This window comes from Cryptomeria japonica, chromosome 8 (assembly GCF_030272615.1).
Source record: "Cryptomeria japonica chromosome 8, Sugi_1.0, whole genome shotgun sequence".
Lineage (NCBI taxonomy): Eukaryota > Viridiplantae > Streptophyta > Pinopsida > Cupressales > Cupressaceae > Cryptomeria > Cryptomeria japonica.
In genome coordinates, this window is record NC_081412.1 from 716,679,778 (window position 1) to 716,697,474 (window position 17,697).

At 33.9% G+C, this 17,697-nt stretch overlaps 1 protein-coding gene across 1 annotated transcript; it reads right to left on the reverse strand.

Moving 5' to 3' along the window:
• Positions 1-6,419: 6,419 nt before the first annotated feature.
• On the reverse strand, positions 6,420-8,372 carry LOC131071229 (probable inactive leucine-rich repeat receptor kinase XIAO). Its single transcript, XM_058006989.2, has one exon. The coding sequence runs from the start codon at positions 8,370-8,372 to the stop codon at positions 6,420-6,422; it is 1,953 nt and encodes a 650-aa protein (XP_057862972.2).
• Positions 8,373-17,697: the final 9,325 nt, after the last annotated feature.

Below are 17,697 nucleotides of genomic sequence, written 5' to 3' on the forward strand. Positions count from 1 at the left end.
CACTGTCGAAATATAAAAGTCTCAGAAAATCGGATATCCGATTTCAACACTTAAATTATTTTTAAATAACATATATAATATAATAATATATTATATAATATAATACGTAATGTATTATATTATATATATTATAATATAATATAATATAATATAATATAATATTATATTATATTATATATAATATAATACAATATTATATAATATATAATATAATACAATATTATATAATATTATGTTATATTATATATAATATAATATTCTATTATAATATAATATAATATAATATAATATTATATTATATTATAATATAATATAATATAATATAATATAATATTATATTATATTATAATATAATATAATATAATATAATATTATATTATATTATAATATAATATAATATAATATAATATAATATTATATTATAATATATAATATAATACAATATTATATAATATATAATATAATTTAATATTATATAATATAATATTATATAATATAATATAATATAATATTATATTATATATAACATAATATTGTATTATATAATACGTAACATATAATATATTTTTTAAATTAAAATTACAAATAAAAATCGGATATCAGATAAAATCCGATATCCGATTTTATCGGATATCCGGTTTGCATAGGTAATTACTAGGCCAAGGTGTACTGACACCCAGGCCAAGCAAAAAGTCAACACGCATTTTCGCGTTTTTAGGCAAGTGAGGAGGGCTATTTTTTTCACATTGCCACTTTTTGGCCCCCCTTGATCCTGCACTAACCCTACTATGACAGTTCAAGTGCTATTAATATTTCCAAGAATCCGGTACTACAATCTAAAACAAAGCATATATCAGTTAAGTATCATTTCTCGAGGGAGAAACTTAGTGATGAAGCAATCAAATTGGAGTATGTATCTACAAAGGATCAGATTCCAGATATTCTTACTAATCCTTTGCCTACAGATACATTTGTATATTTGAGAGACAAGCTAGGGGTCTCTACCCCTCTTGATGAGAACTAGATGCATTGAGATGCATCAATCTGATGGACTTCAGAGTCTTATCTTCTTATCCAGATTGACGAGTTGGTGCTGCTACTTAGCCGGAGTAGTCCATGTATGGTTTAGATGTTCAGATTTGTGAGTTTGTTCTAAGGGGGAGAGAATAATGATTTGTATTTTCTCTTTGGCACTGTTGTCAAAGGAGGAGAGAAGCATGTGAAAAAATACTTTATCTTTGAAGCTTTGTGTGCATGATCTTAGGGGGAGATTGCTGGTGAAAAACTACCTTATCTTTGAAGCTTTGTCTTTCCTATTCATATGTTTTCATCAATGTTGAAGGGGAGATTGTTGGATATTTCTGTTGCTAGGATATGTTGTTGTCATTGATGTCAACATATTCCTGTGTTTTGGTATTCTGGTGTTTGCAGAGTGTTAAGTTGGTATTTGATATGTTGTGCTCCGACATTTCTATAGCCTTGGTTGGGGATTTGGGAGAGTGCTTGGGATGTTGATGTGTATCTTCAATTAAAATGGTTCATGATTTGGTGCTCCTCAACTTATCTTTCTAGTCCCAGTTGCTGTTGTTAGGTGTTCTTGAGTATCGGTGTGATGATCGATGGAGATTTGATTAAGTGGTATTGGTGCAATTATTGTAGATGGTGCTATCGTGCTTGTTGGTGTTTCCTAATCATGTCCTATTTGTTTTGGTGGTCTGCATTGATCATTGTGCACATTATTGAAGATCTTATGGGTCCGATGATGTTCTTCGTGTTATGCGACATTTTTGGTGGTGTAGCATGTGGTAGATGATCTTGGCTGGATTTCTGGTGGTGTTTCATGTTAGAGGATTTGATTTGGCTCCATGCTATGTCATCTATGGCATTGTATTGGTCAGGTGGTTGATTTATGTATTGTATGATGCAATTTTATAATTAGGTCTTAAGGGTTGAGTTGACCTTGTAGTCAAGGTTGATGATTTGTATAAATAGGTGTTATATTCATTTAATTTGTGTGTGGTGGTTGTGTCCGCATTATCATAGAGTGGTGTATGTGCGAATAAGAAAATTCATCTTTCGGTGTGAAGTGTTGAGCAGAGATTATTGCAGGGCAGACAAATGATCTTAACCAGAACTATCAGCAGGCATTTGAAGATGCTATTCTTTTAGTTCATCTAAACCAGATTGTAGTCTGAATGTTATTGTAAGGTAGTGAACCTTCCTTGAGGGTTGTAGCCTTTTGGGTCATTATATTTTGAGTAGTGAGCTCTAGGCAGTGTGCCTGAATGCATGTGCATTCCCCATTGTTATATTTACACATACTACTGCAGAGTATCATTTTATTGTGGGTAGGTTCCCACCATGGTTTTTCCCTTAACCAAGTTTCCACGTCAAAATCTTGGTGTTATGTGTGTTGTTGTTATTGTGCTTATCTTTATTCTTGCTGTAGCTGACCAGATCTGAATTTGTCCTTAATTTGTTTAATTCGGTGAAAATTGGTTCACCCCCCTCTCAATTTTCCTTCATTGTTGTTGCCAACAATTTGTGTTAATTTGCCTGTATTTGTTGTCTGTGGATATCTCTCAATCCCTCTCAACATCTAGCTAGGTTCTAACCTCCCTGTTTTCTTTGGAGATATTTATTTTGGATTAAGGCAAAAATAGGTTTTGAAGGGACCCCAAAACCCTTTACAAAATGATTCTAAGAGGAATAGAATCAGATATTAACATCCAAAACAAAATGGGCTGCATGGAAAAGTATTAAAAACAACAACCAAAGAGACAACAAAAGCCCAACTGGGCACAAAAAGACAACAAGGATACTGAACCTAGACATAGACAGAACCAACAACCATAAAACATATTTCAATGGAGATATTTGTTAAGATAGAGATATGTGTATATCTTTTGGGTGGTTTATTGATGTCTTGTGTATTCACAAGTAGGGAAGGAAATATATTTCAATTTAGGTGCATCACTTCTTTTCCCTTCCAACATTCCTTCTCCCCTTTTCCCCTCAGATCATTAGAATAGGTTTTATAAGTGTTGGGTTGGTCCAACACCGCACCCTAATTGTTAAGGAAGTCGGCCTTCTTTGGAGACTCAACCTCACATGCATAAGATCCCACACTTGGAGGTTGTTTCCATGTTTCACAAGGTTGTTGAGAACTAGTGTTCAACAAGGGTGCAAACTTTTGTGACAACAATTGTCTCCAAATTATTTTTCTTTTTGTTATATGAATTGGCATATCATGTATATAGCTGACTTGTCGAGGGAAGTTCATAACTCTGTGTGATTTCTTTATCTGGTTTCTTCAAGTAAGAATTGAATTCATTTGGAACAAATCATAGTAACCTAAAATAATTAATTGGATTAGAAAGAAGAACCCGATAATTGGGATACTTGTACATTTATGCAAGGCATAAGCAATAAAGTGCCAAAATAATTAGAATTTCAACTAGTAGAAGAAGTGCATATCATTCACAAGTACGACTCTATTGCCCTCTGGAAAAGACACTGATCATTTGGTCCCCCATACAAATTTACAATTTTCACACACATATATTTCAATTTCTTGTTGTAGGGTTTTGTTTTATTTAGTTTTCTATCTTGCTCATGCTGTGCGACATAGAGATCAAAGGGGATAATTGTTCTAAGAATTAGATATAATAAGCCTTTGAAAATGTGTGAGGGTTTAATCTGTTTAATCATCACTATTCACTAAAGAATAAAATTACTAATGATTTTGATGATGGTATACCTGCCAAGGTTTTACAGAGCGTGAAGTGTAGAAGACATTAATCATCTTGGCTAATTCTTGTTCATTGGCCAAATCCATTGTTGAACTAGATTGTAGAACTTGGCATTTTCTTAGGGTTTAGTAATTTATTGATTTGGGAAGGTCAACAAAACCCATAATGTACGCACTATGGGGTGCATCAACATTTTTTTTTTTGACTACAATGTATGTAAATGATAAGTTTAGTGGACTAGGTAATGGGAAGAGGCATGCAATAAGTCACATTCACTTCGTCTTATCAATTGGTCACTGCGCATGAGTAGATCATTGTGCCATTTGTATTAATGGGCTCATATATTGGTGTTGTGACACTTACACCCTTTCCTTTGATGACAACAAGTAGTATGAGATGCTTGTTCATCATCATCATTAACAATAATGTTTTTTTAAAAAGAAGGGACCCATGGTGTAATGTGAGATGCACTAGTTAACATTCCTCTTTCTATCTAGGATGTACTAAAAGAAATATGTTTTACTGATTTGGGTGAAAGGGAAAATGATTGTAATAAGTTCACAACCACTTCATATTTTCCAACTAATCTCTATATGAACATCTGATGTTTATGTTATTCACGTTGTGTATATGTGGGATGCATGACATAGTTATGTGATGAATGCACAAGTTATTAAACTTTGTATATAAAAATTATTCATATGGTATGTATGATGCATGTGTAATCTAGTGTGTATGAGATAGTCACATTGTGTATACGTGTTGAAAGTAGGAGCTAGCCACATTGTATATAGAAGAATTTGCATGTTTGAGGCAACCATTGTGTAAACATGTGATGCTTGTATGCGATGGTTCCTATGTTGTTTTGTATGTATTTGTACAATAATGTTGGCATAAAGGTAACAGTTGACTAGAACTTGCTTGCTTTCAAATTTCTAGAAATGGATGTGCAAGTAGGGCCATTATGAATGAACCCTCGAGATATAAGCTTGGGTTTAGGGATGACATTAATATTTTTGGGAGCTTGTCATATTTAGCGTGGGTTGCAGATTGTGGCATAGAGTGGTTACCATGACTATTGTTGGTAGCATTGAAATTGACACTTCTAAGGTTGATAAGAGTTATATGGTCGATTAAAATATTACTTGGAAGTGTAATGATGATGATATAAATAAAATGAAATAAAATAGTAGCCGATTAGTTATCACAAGACTATCATGAGTTCAAATGTTAGTAAACTATAGTAGAGCCAGTGAAAAAAAAGCTTTGACTCAATGAATTATTAATCTTAGGTTATATAAACTCGCTTGAATATTTCCCAATAGGGTAGGTGTTTTCATACGTAATACATATATCATTACTTACAAGTTAAAAAATTGGTATTTAATAGTGATAAAGCATTGCAATTATTGTACCCTTACATTTGTATCTAAAAGTACTTAAAATTTTACCAAATTGTATATGTTCAAATTATGAAAGCTATTTTAATAAACAAACACTATTTTATGACCTTTAACGTAACTTAATATATCATATTAACAATTAGAAAAATTCTACCTTAACCACAACCACACATTATTTAATTTTTGTATGAAAGGATTTAATCTCTTTATTACAGATAACATATTTAAAAATAAAGTATAGACCTTTGAGACAAAATATTTATGAAAATAGAAAAAGAGAGATAAAAAATTCAATTAAAGGAAAGAATTAAAAATTAGTTTGAATGTGGTCACTAAAATATGTTAATGCTTCCAATCTTATTCTATAGTAGTTTTTCACCACTAAAAAACTTCAAATATAATTAATTGCCAAAATAGATTTTTCACTAAACTCTCATAATAATTTCAAGATATGCAAAACACAAATTTATTATAAATAAAATTTTACATAATGTTTTAAAAATATGTCACAAATTGAATGAACTTTAATAAATTATAATATATTTGTATTGACAAGTCTCACATTCTCATAACGTCAAGTTACAAAACCATGGAAAACAAAATTTCAAGACCACATCAACTCCCTGAAAGTATCTGTGTCCCCACTTCCTTCTTAATACAATAAATAACACCACTGCTCCAAAGCCTGCTCCATATGACAGTCCCACTCCAATCTCATACCATAGACTTTCGTCACTGAACTCTTCTTCGTTAATAGATGTAGAAATTGGAGGAGGAGCCAGAGCAAATTCTGGCCAAGCACATTTTTTGGAAGTGGACATCCCCATAAATTAGGATTTTCTGAATAAGATGATTCAGTAAATGTTGTCATGTGTCCTCCTTGTGGTATACTGCCTGAAAGGTTGTTGTTGGAAAAGTTGAGGGCTCCCAAATAACTCAAAGATCCAAGATCTAAATGAATTTGTCTTGAAAAATGATTTGTAGACAGATCTAATGATTCCAACCAACTCCTTTGGACAATACTATTTGGAATAGCACCATTGAAATTGTTCATGGAAAAGTTGAGCAACTTCAACCCCTTCAACTTTCCCAAATTAGAAGAAACATCCCCATTCAATTGATTGTTTGAGAGGTCCAAGGATGCCATGGTAGGGAAAATATATGTGTAATTCTCATCTCTGCCTTTTGAATTCATATTCAATCCATTCTCATACATGTAACATACGATGTGTAATAGGTTGAATGCCAAGATATTTAAACCTTGCTAAATTCGTGATTTAGATTCTAGCATCATTGCTTGTAAACTGAAAATACTGTATGGTATATACCCTGAAAGGTGATTCGAAGAAAGGTCCAAGATTTGGAGATGCTTCAGTTGCCCAATTTCTGTAGGAAAACTTCCTTTCAAATTATTCTTCCTCATTGCTAGCACTATCAGCTCTGAAAGATTTCCTATTGACTTTGGAATCTGACCTTCCAATAAGTTTTGCCCAACATCCAGAAAATATAATTTTGTGCAGTTTGACATGGAGGGAGGGAATGATCCACTCAACCTGTTATTCTTTAACACTAGTGACTGCAACTGACTTAGCTTACCAAACTTGGAAGGGATCATTCCTCTCAAATTATTATCTCCCAAATTCAGCATTTGAAGCTCGGAACAATCGGCTAAGCTTGGAGGGATGATTCCACTCAAATGATTATTGGCCAAATTTAATGCCTGCATTGAAGAGTTATCCTGCAATCTTGGAGGAATACTTCCTGTCAGCAAATTGTCGTTGAGCAACAATATTTGTACATTAGAAGGCCAAATTGATGGCATCTGTCCATATAATGTATTGTTAGACATATCCAAGACCCGCAATTGATTCCAAGATGAAGTATTTAGCAAAAGGCGACCTTCCAGATGATTTGTTGTAAGATTGATGTACTGAAGTCTCATGTCCTGTACCCAAGAGGGAATTTCTCCAACAAGACTGCTGTTAGCTAATTGTAACTCTAGAAGTGAGAACTGAGTCGAAATCCACGAGGGCATTTGACCATACACCTTACATGATGTCATATACAATTTTACTAACTGGAATGAAGGAATCCAAGTAGTGCCGATATTAAGTACACTATTGGATAGCCTCAGTTCCTCTAATTTGCTAAGGTTGTGAAAGAAAGCCTCTGAAATTACCTGATGGCCGTTCAATGTGAGATAGAGCTTTTTAAGCGAAGAGGGTAGCGCTGAGGAAGGAGTACTCTGGTTGAATCTATTCCTCTGAACATAGAGGTCAGTAAGAGATGAAAGTCTTGAAAATGAGGAGGGAAGAGTTCCACGTAGCTGGTTGTCAGATAGATCCAAGTATGCCAGTGAAGAGAGACTACCTAATGAATCTGGAATTGAACCACTCAAAGCATTATTAGAAACCTCAAAACGTGTAAGCGAAGAAGCCTTGCCTAAAGAATATGGGATATTACCACTCAACTGATTGTTAGAAAGATCTAGCCAACCCAGAGAATAGAGATTAGAGAAAGAAGAGGGAATGCTTCCTGTGAATTGATTTTCTAACAGATCTAGCCAACTCAAAGAAGAGAGATTAGAGAGAGAATAGGGAATGCTTCCTGTGAATTGATTTTCTGACAAATCTAGCCAATTTAGAGAAGAGAGACTACCCAGACAGGATGGTAAGCTTCCATTCATTTGGTTGTTCTTAAGTAGAACCACTCTAAGATTTGTAAGATTGAGCATACAAATACTACTAAGGAGGGTTACACCTTTCAAATCGTTAAACGATAAATCAAGGGAAACAAGAGAAGACATGTTTGCAAAGGACAATGGAATGTTCCCACTCAAACTATTCAGAGGTAAGTAGAGTCCTCTGAGAGAAGAGAGTTGTCCCAAGCAGGGAGGAAGAGTACCTGTGAATCTCGTCATAACTAGCCGTATGATTTCAACAGAAGTGAGGTTGCACAAGCTCTCAGGGATGATGCCCCCTCGAGATAGTGGTGAACCCCAAATTTGAACGACGACTACATGATCGGTGGTTTTATGGCATCGTATGCCCTCCCACTGGCAACAATCACTTTCCTTCTCCCACGAACTCAGTAGGCTAAAAGGATCGTTTAGGTCATCTTTGAACTGGAGAAGAGCTTCCCTTTCCCTGTCAATACATCCGCTGTAGAAGCAGAGAAGAAACAGGGGAATAACAGTAAACATAAATAACTTGGCCATGGGCACCATGAGTGTTTGTGTGATTTGGCAGGGATATTAGAGGGCAAGTATTTATACAAAATGAGGGTTTGAGTGGGGGTCGATAATGTGAGGCATGCAATATAAAAGTGGAGGAAGACTACCAACAATTTCGCTGCACTCTCACAGAATTTTCATGGAAATGTGAGAAGACAGACTTGCCTTATAAACGAAGGCAGCCGTGAGAGGTGCGTTATAAATGTAGAATTATCAAGGCTATAATAATAAGAAACGGGGGAATAACAGCAAACATTGGGTAATTTGGCAGGGCAATGAGAGGGCAAGAGGAGGGCTCAACAAAGTAAAGGAAGGCTACCAATTTCGCTGCACTCAGGCAGACTTTTCGTTGAAATATGAGGAGACTTGCCAGACTTTAACGAAGGTAGCGTTCTGAAAGTAGAATAATCAACACTAAATTGACTAGACTTGCCAGAACTCTCACAGATTAGAAAACACATTCACGGTCTAAGATGGACCGAATTATAAATGTTATTTTTCCACATTTTTCATAGACATGGAATTGGGGGAGATTATAGCAGATCTGCATGTCAATTTTTTAATTTTTATAAATTAATAATTACATTAAAAAAGTGTACGGATATGGTTATTCTTACGTGAATTTTTGTGTAGTCTTTCGCAATAATGTGTTGAAAGCCTTTTCCCACCCCTGACCTTGTCAATGATAAGTGTGAATCTGTCCCAATCATAATCATCAATCTTGTTTAATTGCGAAGAAATTGGTTGCTTTCTTTTTTCTAGTAACAATGACTGAAAGATATGGAGTCAAAATTGTTATTCTAAAACAACACATCTCTAAATATGCTCACATATGCTAGAATTAGAGTTTTGTTCTTTCCTTTGTGAATTGATTACTACTAATGAACCCCCTTCAATCACTAACTCCATATACTATGTGTTAAAATTCATTACCAATCTTGCTAATAGAGCCTCTCATTTGGCAATGTTGTTAGCTTTAGATTTTTAAGAAATAGGATACCTTGTATTAGTAAAGCACCAACACGTACCAATTATCCTACCCTTGATTAGTTAGCATTGCCACATGAAGCCCCATTAAAGTTCAACTTCATCCCAACCACCAAAACTTTTTAATTTTAAACTATATTTGAATTCATTCCTTCTCAACAAATTTAAACTAGAGAATTCTTGCATCCCCACTAGTGGCATGAAAACAAGCATCTTGTTAAAGGGTATGTATATCCTCCAAAGCATAATGGATAGAGTAACTTTGTGTGGTAGTTAGCTCTACCCTTGTAGACATGGATGTAAAATGTAGAAGCCCATAAAAAATATTAAAAAACAAAATAACAAAGTTTGGTCTCCAATTTATTAAAATACTATGTAGAACCGACTTCTAAATTTTCATCATGGAAGTGGTCTTGAGGAATATTGAAAAATTAATTGCATGGCATGGGTGCCATAGAAGGGGAGGCTAAGCTACCATTCCATGCATAAGATATGACATCCCCTTTCTCAACATTCTTTCACCTTGAAAGGATCACCAAAGGAGCTATTAATTGATGGTATTGACATGCTACATGCACTCAGAGCTCTATAGTGGTAATCAACAGTGAGAGAAATAAATATGGATCTAGTGTTTTTGCTTCAATTGAATGTACACCAATGGTTTGCAGAGCTTCTTGTTTGCAAATCTACCAATTAGACTACCACAATGTTTGTGGTTGCTACAAAATTACCTTGATGGAGAAGTGGGGAAGAGTCAAATATTTTTGTGTAGTTGGACTCAACCAACCATGTTCTCAAGGCCTCTACATTGGGGCACTAGGTCGCATGGGCACAACTCCAAAGTCTCTTAACACAGTTTTGTGACCTCTTGAAAAGAGGATATAATAATCCAAGATGGTAGAGATTTTGTTGAAATATGTAGCAATTATTTTGAGTATGAAGAATAAGAGACACTAGGATAAAACTTCGGGCTAATCTAAATGCATCCTTGGCTATAAACCCAAGTAATGTTAAGACCCATTGGTTGTTGGGGAACTATTATTTAATGAAGGGATTGAGGGATAAGGCTATGAAGCCATTCGGGTTGTTGCTCAATTCCCACAAGATCACTTAGGCCCTATCTAGGTTTCCTAATGAAAAAGTATTTGAATGTCAACTCATTGGGAGCATTAGGGATTTTGGTGAGTTTTGACACAACTAGAATATTTTAGCACCTACATCAGAAATATTTTCAACACCATTTCTAGAGTTTAAGTGTGCCCCTCCTTCATAATTTCTTTTCCAAAATATACATTTAGTTCTCAATCATCCACCCCCACAATTGAATATCATGAATCTAGGTTGATCATTGTTCATGGTATTATTATACATAAGATTGTCTATTTTTTTGGAGGAGTCTAGGCTTACAACTACACGAACCAATTATATTTAATTAAAAGTTCCCTTTAAAAAATATATTTTGAAATAACCTACAAACAAGGAATTCTACTTTTCATTGAGGTATTTTATTAAATAGCTCTGGACCAAGTAAATGCATACCTTTTTATGACTTCTTATCATAGTATGATTCTCATGTTTTTGTTCCTTAATTCATTAATTTTTTTTGGTTGAATTGTTCCTTGTTTTGTATATCTTATTATATTTACATACCTATCTATCAAGAAAATTATAATGTTCCAGTATAAAAAAATATTAGCTTAATATATAAGGAAGGCTTGATTACAATAGTTCTGCAATTTGCTTATAAGTAGATGAAGGTCAATATAAAATTAAATGATATATAAACATTTATATTTTTTTGGTAACATCAAGATATTTGTTAAATAGTTCATATGCCTTGTGCAAGTTTGAAATCTTTAGGATAACTTGACATTAGTTTTAGTGTTTGAGAATGACTATATGGCGCATGTGATCCATAATATACAAATGGAAGTGCATGTCAAGCATAAATTTTATTATAATCAACCTAAATATATAGGTCATTGCTCCTTAAAACTATTGCAAGTATATGTGAATATGGTATCAATAACTGGAACGTATAAAGTGATTGAGCATGGACAAGCTACTATTGTCAAAATACTATGAGTAGTGTGATGCTTAAATATCGATAAATTCTTGGGATGGTTGAATAATCTAATTTATTTTCTTTATGATAAATTGTATGGAAACAATACATTGAGTTATGCTATTTGATTGTGTAGCTCTCTTCTAGTGAGATTCACAAGGTTACTTAGAATGGAATGAGATGTTATGCTATCAACTCAAGGTTATAGTCAACACTATGTATCGAGTACTTAATCACAAGGTAATGGCTTCTTTAGATATGAGCAATGATAGATATTTATATGGTGTTATCATTAGGGTACTAAAGGTTGTGTCCTTGATAAATAAATATTAGGGAATGATTGTTTTGGGTATGCCTTCAATAAAGTTAACATTTAAACTCAATTTATAATTTTTTTTTGTAACTGTTTCAAAGTATTAGATAGTTTTTTGCGGCCTTGCTAAGGCATGTTGTATTTTTCATTAAGAAGAATGTTATAATATAGTATTATTATGATATGCATACCATATGATATCCATATTCTCATAAGACATTACATGGAGCCATATTGTGGCTTTAGATAATTGTTGCATTGTAAAGATATTTTGACTAGTGGTGTTTAGTTCTCTTAAATGACTAGATTTATTTACATTTGATTTTGACAACGTTAGTTATGGTTGGTATGAAACAAGGTAACATGGAAACTTAAGTTTTAATTGATAGGATTTGATATGAAATGCTTATTAAATATCAACATAGCTAAATGTACATACACATTAATCTTGTTTTGTTATCAAAATTATCATGAGATGATAATAATTATCAAATATTTATGATGGAATTAATTAATGCATCATTTAATGCGAATTTGGAAATTGGAAAGAAGTGTTAAGGAATCAATTTGACTAATTAATTTTAGTGATTTTGTGTATTGAATTAACTCAATGGTTTCTTTAGCTATATTGGTATTAAGTACATTATATCACAATGGTCATTTTATGATTCCGCAAACAATGAAGTTTCTTATCGCTAGGTAATTAGTTTAGCATTTGTGTTAGTGAGACGAGCTATAAGGATTCTAGCAAATTTATGATGAATTAAGAATCATAACAATAGACATGTCTAAATTGAGATTTTGGTGTCCTTGTTAGAATCTATTTAGTATAGGTTTGCTAAATGGTGATCTTGGTTGGGTTTCATTGTATACTATTTGTAGCATCATAAATAGTAACCTTGTACAATTTAAACCACTTTTCGTGCCCCTGCTTTACGGTAATTGCACCAAGATGGTGTAAAAAAAAGTGGACAACCTCTCAAAAAAACGTATAATAACTACTAACGCGAACGGGTTATTTTCAAATTTAAATAACCCCTTCGCGTTGAGGCTCGTTCACCAACTCAATCCAAGCCAAAACACATTCACATTTTTAAAAGTAAAAAAACACGTATGGGTTTTTTAAACAAAAACACGATCGTGTTTTAAAAAAAATAAAAACGCGTACGGGTTTTCGAAAATAAAAAAACACGTACGTGTTTTTCTTACATAAAATTAGATTAGTAACATATTAGCATTCCCTTAGTTTTTTCAACAGGATATATACGTAAAATATAACATTATACTTTAAGTTATATTTTATGTATATATTGTTAGGGTGTTTGAGAGTGGTTTCAACTCTATAGGAGCTATAACGTAGATTCTAGTTTTTAGAGGATCATATAACATTTCAGACTTAGTCAAATTTTAGTAATCAGCATGTCAAATTTCAGTAATCAACATTCTCCTATTATCATTCATAAGCTCTATATCTCACTCTCTTTATCTTTCCCAAACTCTAGACCTATCTCTCTCCCTCTCTTATCTCTCTCAATTCTCTCTACCCTCTTTAGGTATATCCCATCCTCTCTACCTTTCATTACTTCCTTAACCCCATTTCTATCCTTGACTCCTTCCCTTTCTCTTCTTCTCTGTCACTCTCTTATTATTTCTTTCCCCTCCCTCTCCATTCTCTTGGTTACTACCTATCCCTTCTATCCTCTCTCTCCCCATATCTAGGTCTCTCCCTCCCTCCCTATTAAACTCAATACCTTTCCCTCCCTATATTATTACCCACCTCTCTCTCCTCCTCTAGGTTTCTCACCTATTTAATTGTCCACCCTCTAGTTCTCTCCCTCAATCTACACCTTTCTCTCCCTTCCCCCTTACCACTATCAATTTATGAACTCTCTAACTCTTTTCTCTCCCCAAACATATCTATCTCTTCGTTCCTTAGGTCTTCGACTTCCTCCATTTCTACCTCTCCATCCATCCCCTCTTAGTCATCTCTTTTCTCTTTTAGCTATTCCATCTCTCCATTGCCTAGGTTGTCACCTCTCCCTCCTTTTTTCTCTCCCTCCCTCTCTCAAATTTATAGGTTTCTCCCTCATTTCCTCTCCACATCTATTCCTCTCTATCCATGTCTCATTAGGCACCAATCTCTATGCCCTCTATCTATCTCTCCCCTCTCTCTCCCATCTAGGTATTTAACCTCTCTCTCACCCTCTAGATTTCTCACCTCTCTATCTATCCCCTCTCTAGTTCTCTCCCTTTGTCTCCACCTCTCTCTCTCTCCATCACATCTTACCCATAGATTCCTTTATGAACTCTCTCCTTTGCTTATCTCTCACAACACTTCTTTATCTCCCATAAGCTCTACACCTATTACTCTCCCTCTCTTCTCTCTCCCCTCTCTAGGTATCTCCTATACTCTCTCCCTCTCTCTCTCTCTCACACAGCTTCGCTCCTTATCTCCAATACCTGCCCCTCCCAACCTCTCTCCATACATATTTTTCTACTTCCCTCCATCTTTACCTCTCTACCACTCCCTCTTTGTCTCATTACCCACCTCTCTCTCCCCCTCTATCTTTCCACCCTTGGTCTCTCACCTCTCTCTTCCTAGGCTCTAGATCGCTCACCTCTATATCTTTCTATCCTCTCTAATTCTTTCCTCTCCACCTCCTTACCCCTCTTTCTCTCTTTGTGAACTTATCTATCTTATTTTAATCTCTCTCTTCCTCACCTATCTACCTCTTCCCTCTCTCCATCTCAATCAATCCCTGCCCCCCTATCTCTCTTTTCTTAGCTCTCTCTTTCTCTTTATTATTCCCTCTCTCCCCTTCTCTCTTCCTCCCCTCTCTAGGTCATCACCTCTCCCTCCCCTTAGGACCCCATATGACCCCTTAGGACACCATATAACTCCTCAGGATACCATTTGTCCCCTTTTAACATCCTAGTACATGACATGACCCCTTAAGAAACCATATGACCCCTTTTAACATCCTTGTACTGACATGACCCATTAGGACAATATCCGTTCCCTCTCAATACATCCGCAGCAGAAGCAGAGAAGAAACGGCGGAATAACAACAAACAAAAATATCGTGGCCATTACTGTTTGGGTGATTTGGAAGGGTTATGAGAGGGCAAGTAATTATAGAAGCAGTAAACGAGTTCAAGTGCTCACCATAAAACACTGTAAATTGTAAAAATATAATTGAGTGGATATTTCTTTATTGTAGCGGTGGGTACAGGGCGGATTACATGTGGAGATTGTGTCCACTACATGTTACTCTCCATCAGTCACGGAGAATTCACGGACTTGCCAGACTTGTTTAAAATTAGAGAATACATTTAGAGTTATAGATGAACATAATTTACTAGCATACATACGTCAAGAAATATCAATTTGGAGGCACGAGTTGCATAGCATCAGCTGTATAAACATTATGCCAGTGATGCAAATGGGGTGGATATGATGGTGAACATCAATAAAATGAAGCGTTGTTGACAAAGAGGGTGTAGTAAAAATGCATGGCAATGCTGAGGTCAATATAGCCTTTCCAAATTCCCACCACGGAGCCTCTATTCCTCAATATGCTTCATAATTTAAACTCTATTCTTTAATATGCTTCATAATATAGTCAAATTTTGATTGGATTTAGTGGCCGTAATTAGAATGAATATACAATCATGTTTTACATTTTTCAAGTTAGATTGTCAAAACTGCATTTAACCTCCAACCCATGTTTATGAGAGAAAAATTATTTACATAATATATTTTTGTAAGAAAAATAACAAGCGCAAAAAATTGCATAGAAGAACAATAGTGCATAACACACATATTTACATGGAAAAACTTGATACAAACTAAAATCTAAACTAAAAACACACATGCATGCTAAAAATTACTCCATTGCACTTCTATCTACCAAGATCTTGTGTTAAAAAATGATGCTCTCAAAAGCACATGCACAAGAAGCTAAGGTGAACGAAGATTTGAAATGTGATGAATGCAAGATAAGAATACTAGAATGCGAAAAAATACGCTCCAATGCTAGATTGCCAGATTGCTAGATTGTTCATTAGGATTGATAAAAGATGCAAGAATCCTCTTATATAGAGAATACAATGGAAAATTGAGAGATAGGATTAAGAGGTGAAAGAGTAAATAGCCGGCTATGATTAAAGGGTAGGTATAAAAAATTATAAAATAATAAGAGGGTAGTTAGGAAAAATAATAAAATAATGAAGGAGTAGGTAGAGAAAAATTAAGAGATAAACGACATGTGTCATAGAATGAAAAAGCTAATGAATTAATTAAATAAATAAATAATTTATTTAATTAATAGAGGAATTGGGATCAATTAACTAAATAAAATATTTATTCAATTTAGGGAAAGGAATACTTTATTTAAATTGAGAAACGCTAAAAAATGATAAATGAATTAAATAAATAAATAAAAATTTATTTAATTAATAGAAGACTTAGGATAAAATAACTAAATAAATAAAATATTTATTTAATTAAGTTGGACAATTTTAAGTGTCTACAATAGTAAGTATGAATCGCACAACTACATGTAAAACACATGTTGAAATTACTATTTGTAGTCACATAAATCTATCCAGTTTAATTAAATGAATATTTGCTATTTATTTGATTAAAAATCCACTAGCCACCAGTTAATTAAATTAATATTTAATTAATTCATTTTCAAACATTCTTCTATTAATTAAATAAATTATTCAATTTATTTTAATTAATTCATTAAACCAAACTCACAATCAATTAAATGAATAAATCTTATTTATTTCATTTAACCCTTTTCCTCTTTTAAATAAATTAAGTAAAACATTTATTTAAATCATTTATCCCCCCCCACTTGCATTTTTTTACAAATGCAACTTGCACCTATTTATTAAAATAAATGAATTTTATTTTAATAAAAATCCTATTTTCCCTCACCCACCATAACCACTTGCAATCCTAACCCCCTTCTAGATTCTTCTAAGCCCTTCCTAATTAACCTAAGCCATCCTCTAATTATTGTCACATTCTTAAGCAACTTGGAGTCACTTCTCAAAGACTTCAAAGTCTTTGAAAAGCATTTAATGCTATGTGTTCAACATATTAACCTCTAAAATCTTCCAAACCACTTATGACTCTTACATGACCATTTATGGTTAACCCCTAACTCAACCCTCATGTGACTCATGTGTCTCCTCAAGCATTTATTTCTTTGACCATGATTATCCCTTTTACCTTTGCACAAGAATTTATCCATTGGATAATAAATTTATTCACTCAACCCAACCATTGACCTTAACTCCCAAGTTAACCCTCAGGTCATGTCAAACATTTAATGCTTCTTCCCTCTCCTCTCAACCCCTCTCATGTTGACACTTCTCATCCTGGGATTGGGTTGAAAGCCCTCACATGGATTGAATATCATTCAATCCTGACCCTTGTTGAGATTACTCAATCTCAACCATCCATTGCTCCATTTTCCCTATAAATAGAGCCCATTTCTTCATAATCCAGATCCTGAAAACTTGTATGCATCTAAGTTATAGAGAATTTTAGAAAGCATTTAGCATATTTTAGTCATATTCACTCTTTTGGTTAAAATTAACAAATAGCATTTAGATAACTCATCTTTCTTTGGTTATTAAGCTTGCATTTGCATATTTTTCATAATCATCTACAATATTGAACCTCCATAAGACATCCATAGTGCAAAAAGCTGCTGAGAGCTACACTAATTTGGAACTTGGAGAGGAGAGGAACAAGGGAGAAGGAGCTAAGAGCATGTTAAAAGACATTTGGAGATGCCTTGCTGTGTTTACTTCCATAGTTAAATATTTTATCATGTTTTTAGTGTCTCTTTTGATATGCCTACTTAGACTTACTTTTGGTTGATTAACACTAACGTTTCTGTCTTGTGTTTTGTGTGATATACCAC

Bases quoted from the DNA above. Each gene is read 5' to 3' on its own strand.
- LOC131071229 (XM_058006989.2), bottom strand. From the start codon at position 8,372: ATGGCCAAGTTATTTATGTTTACTGTTATTCCCCTGTTTCTTCTCTGC.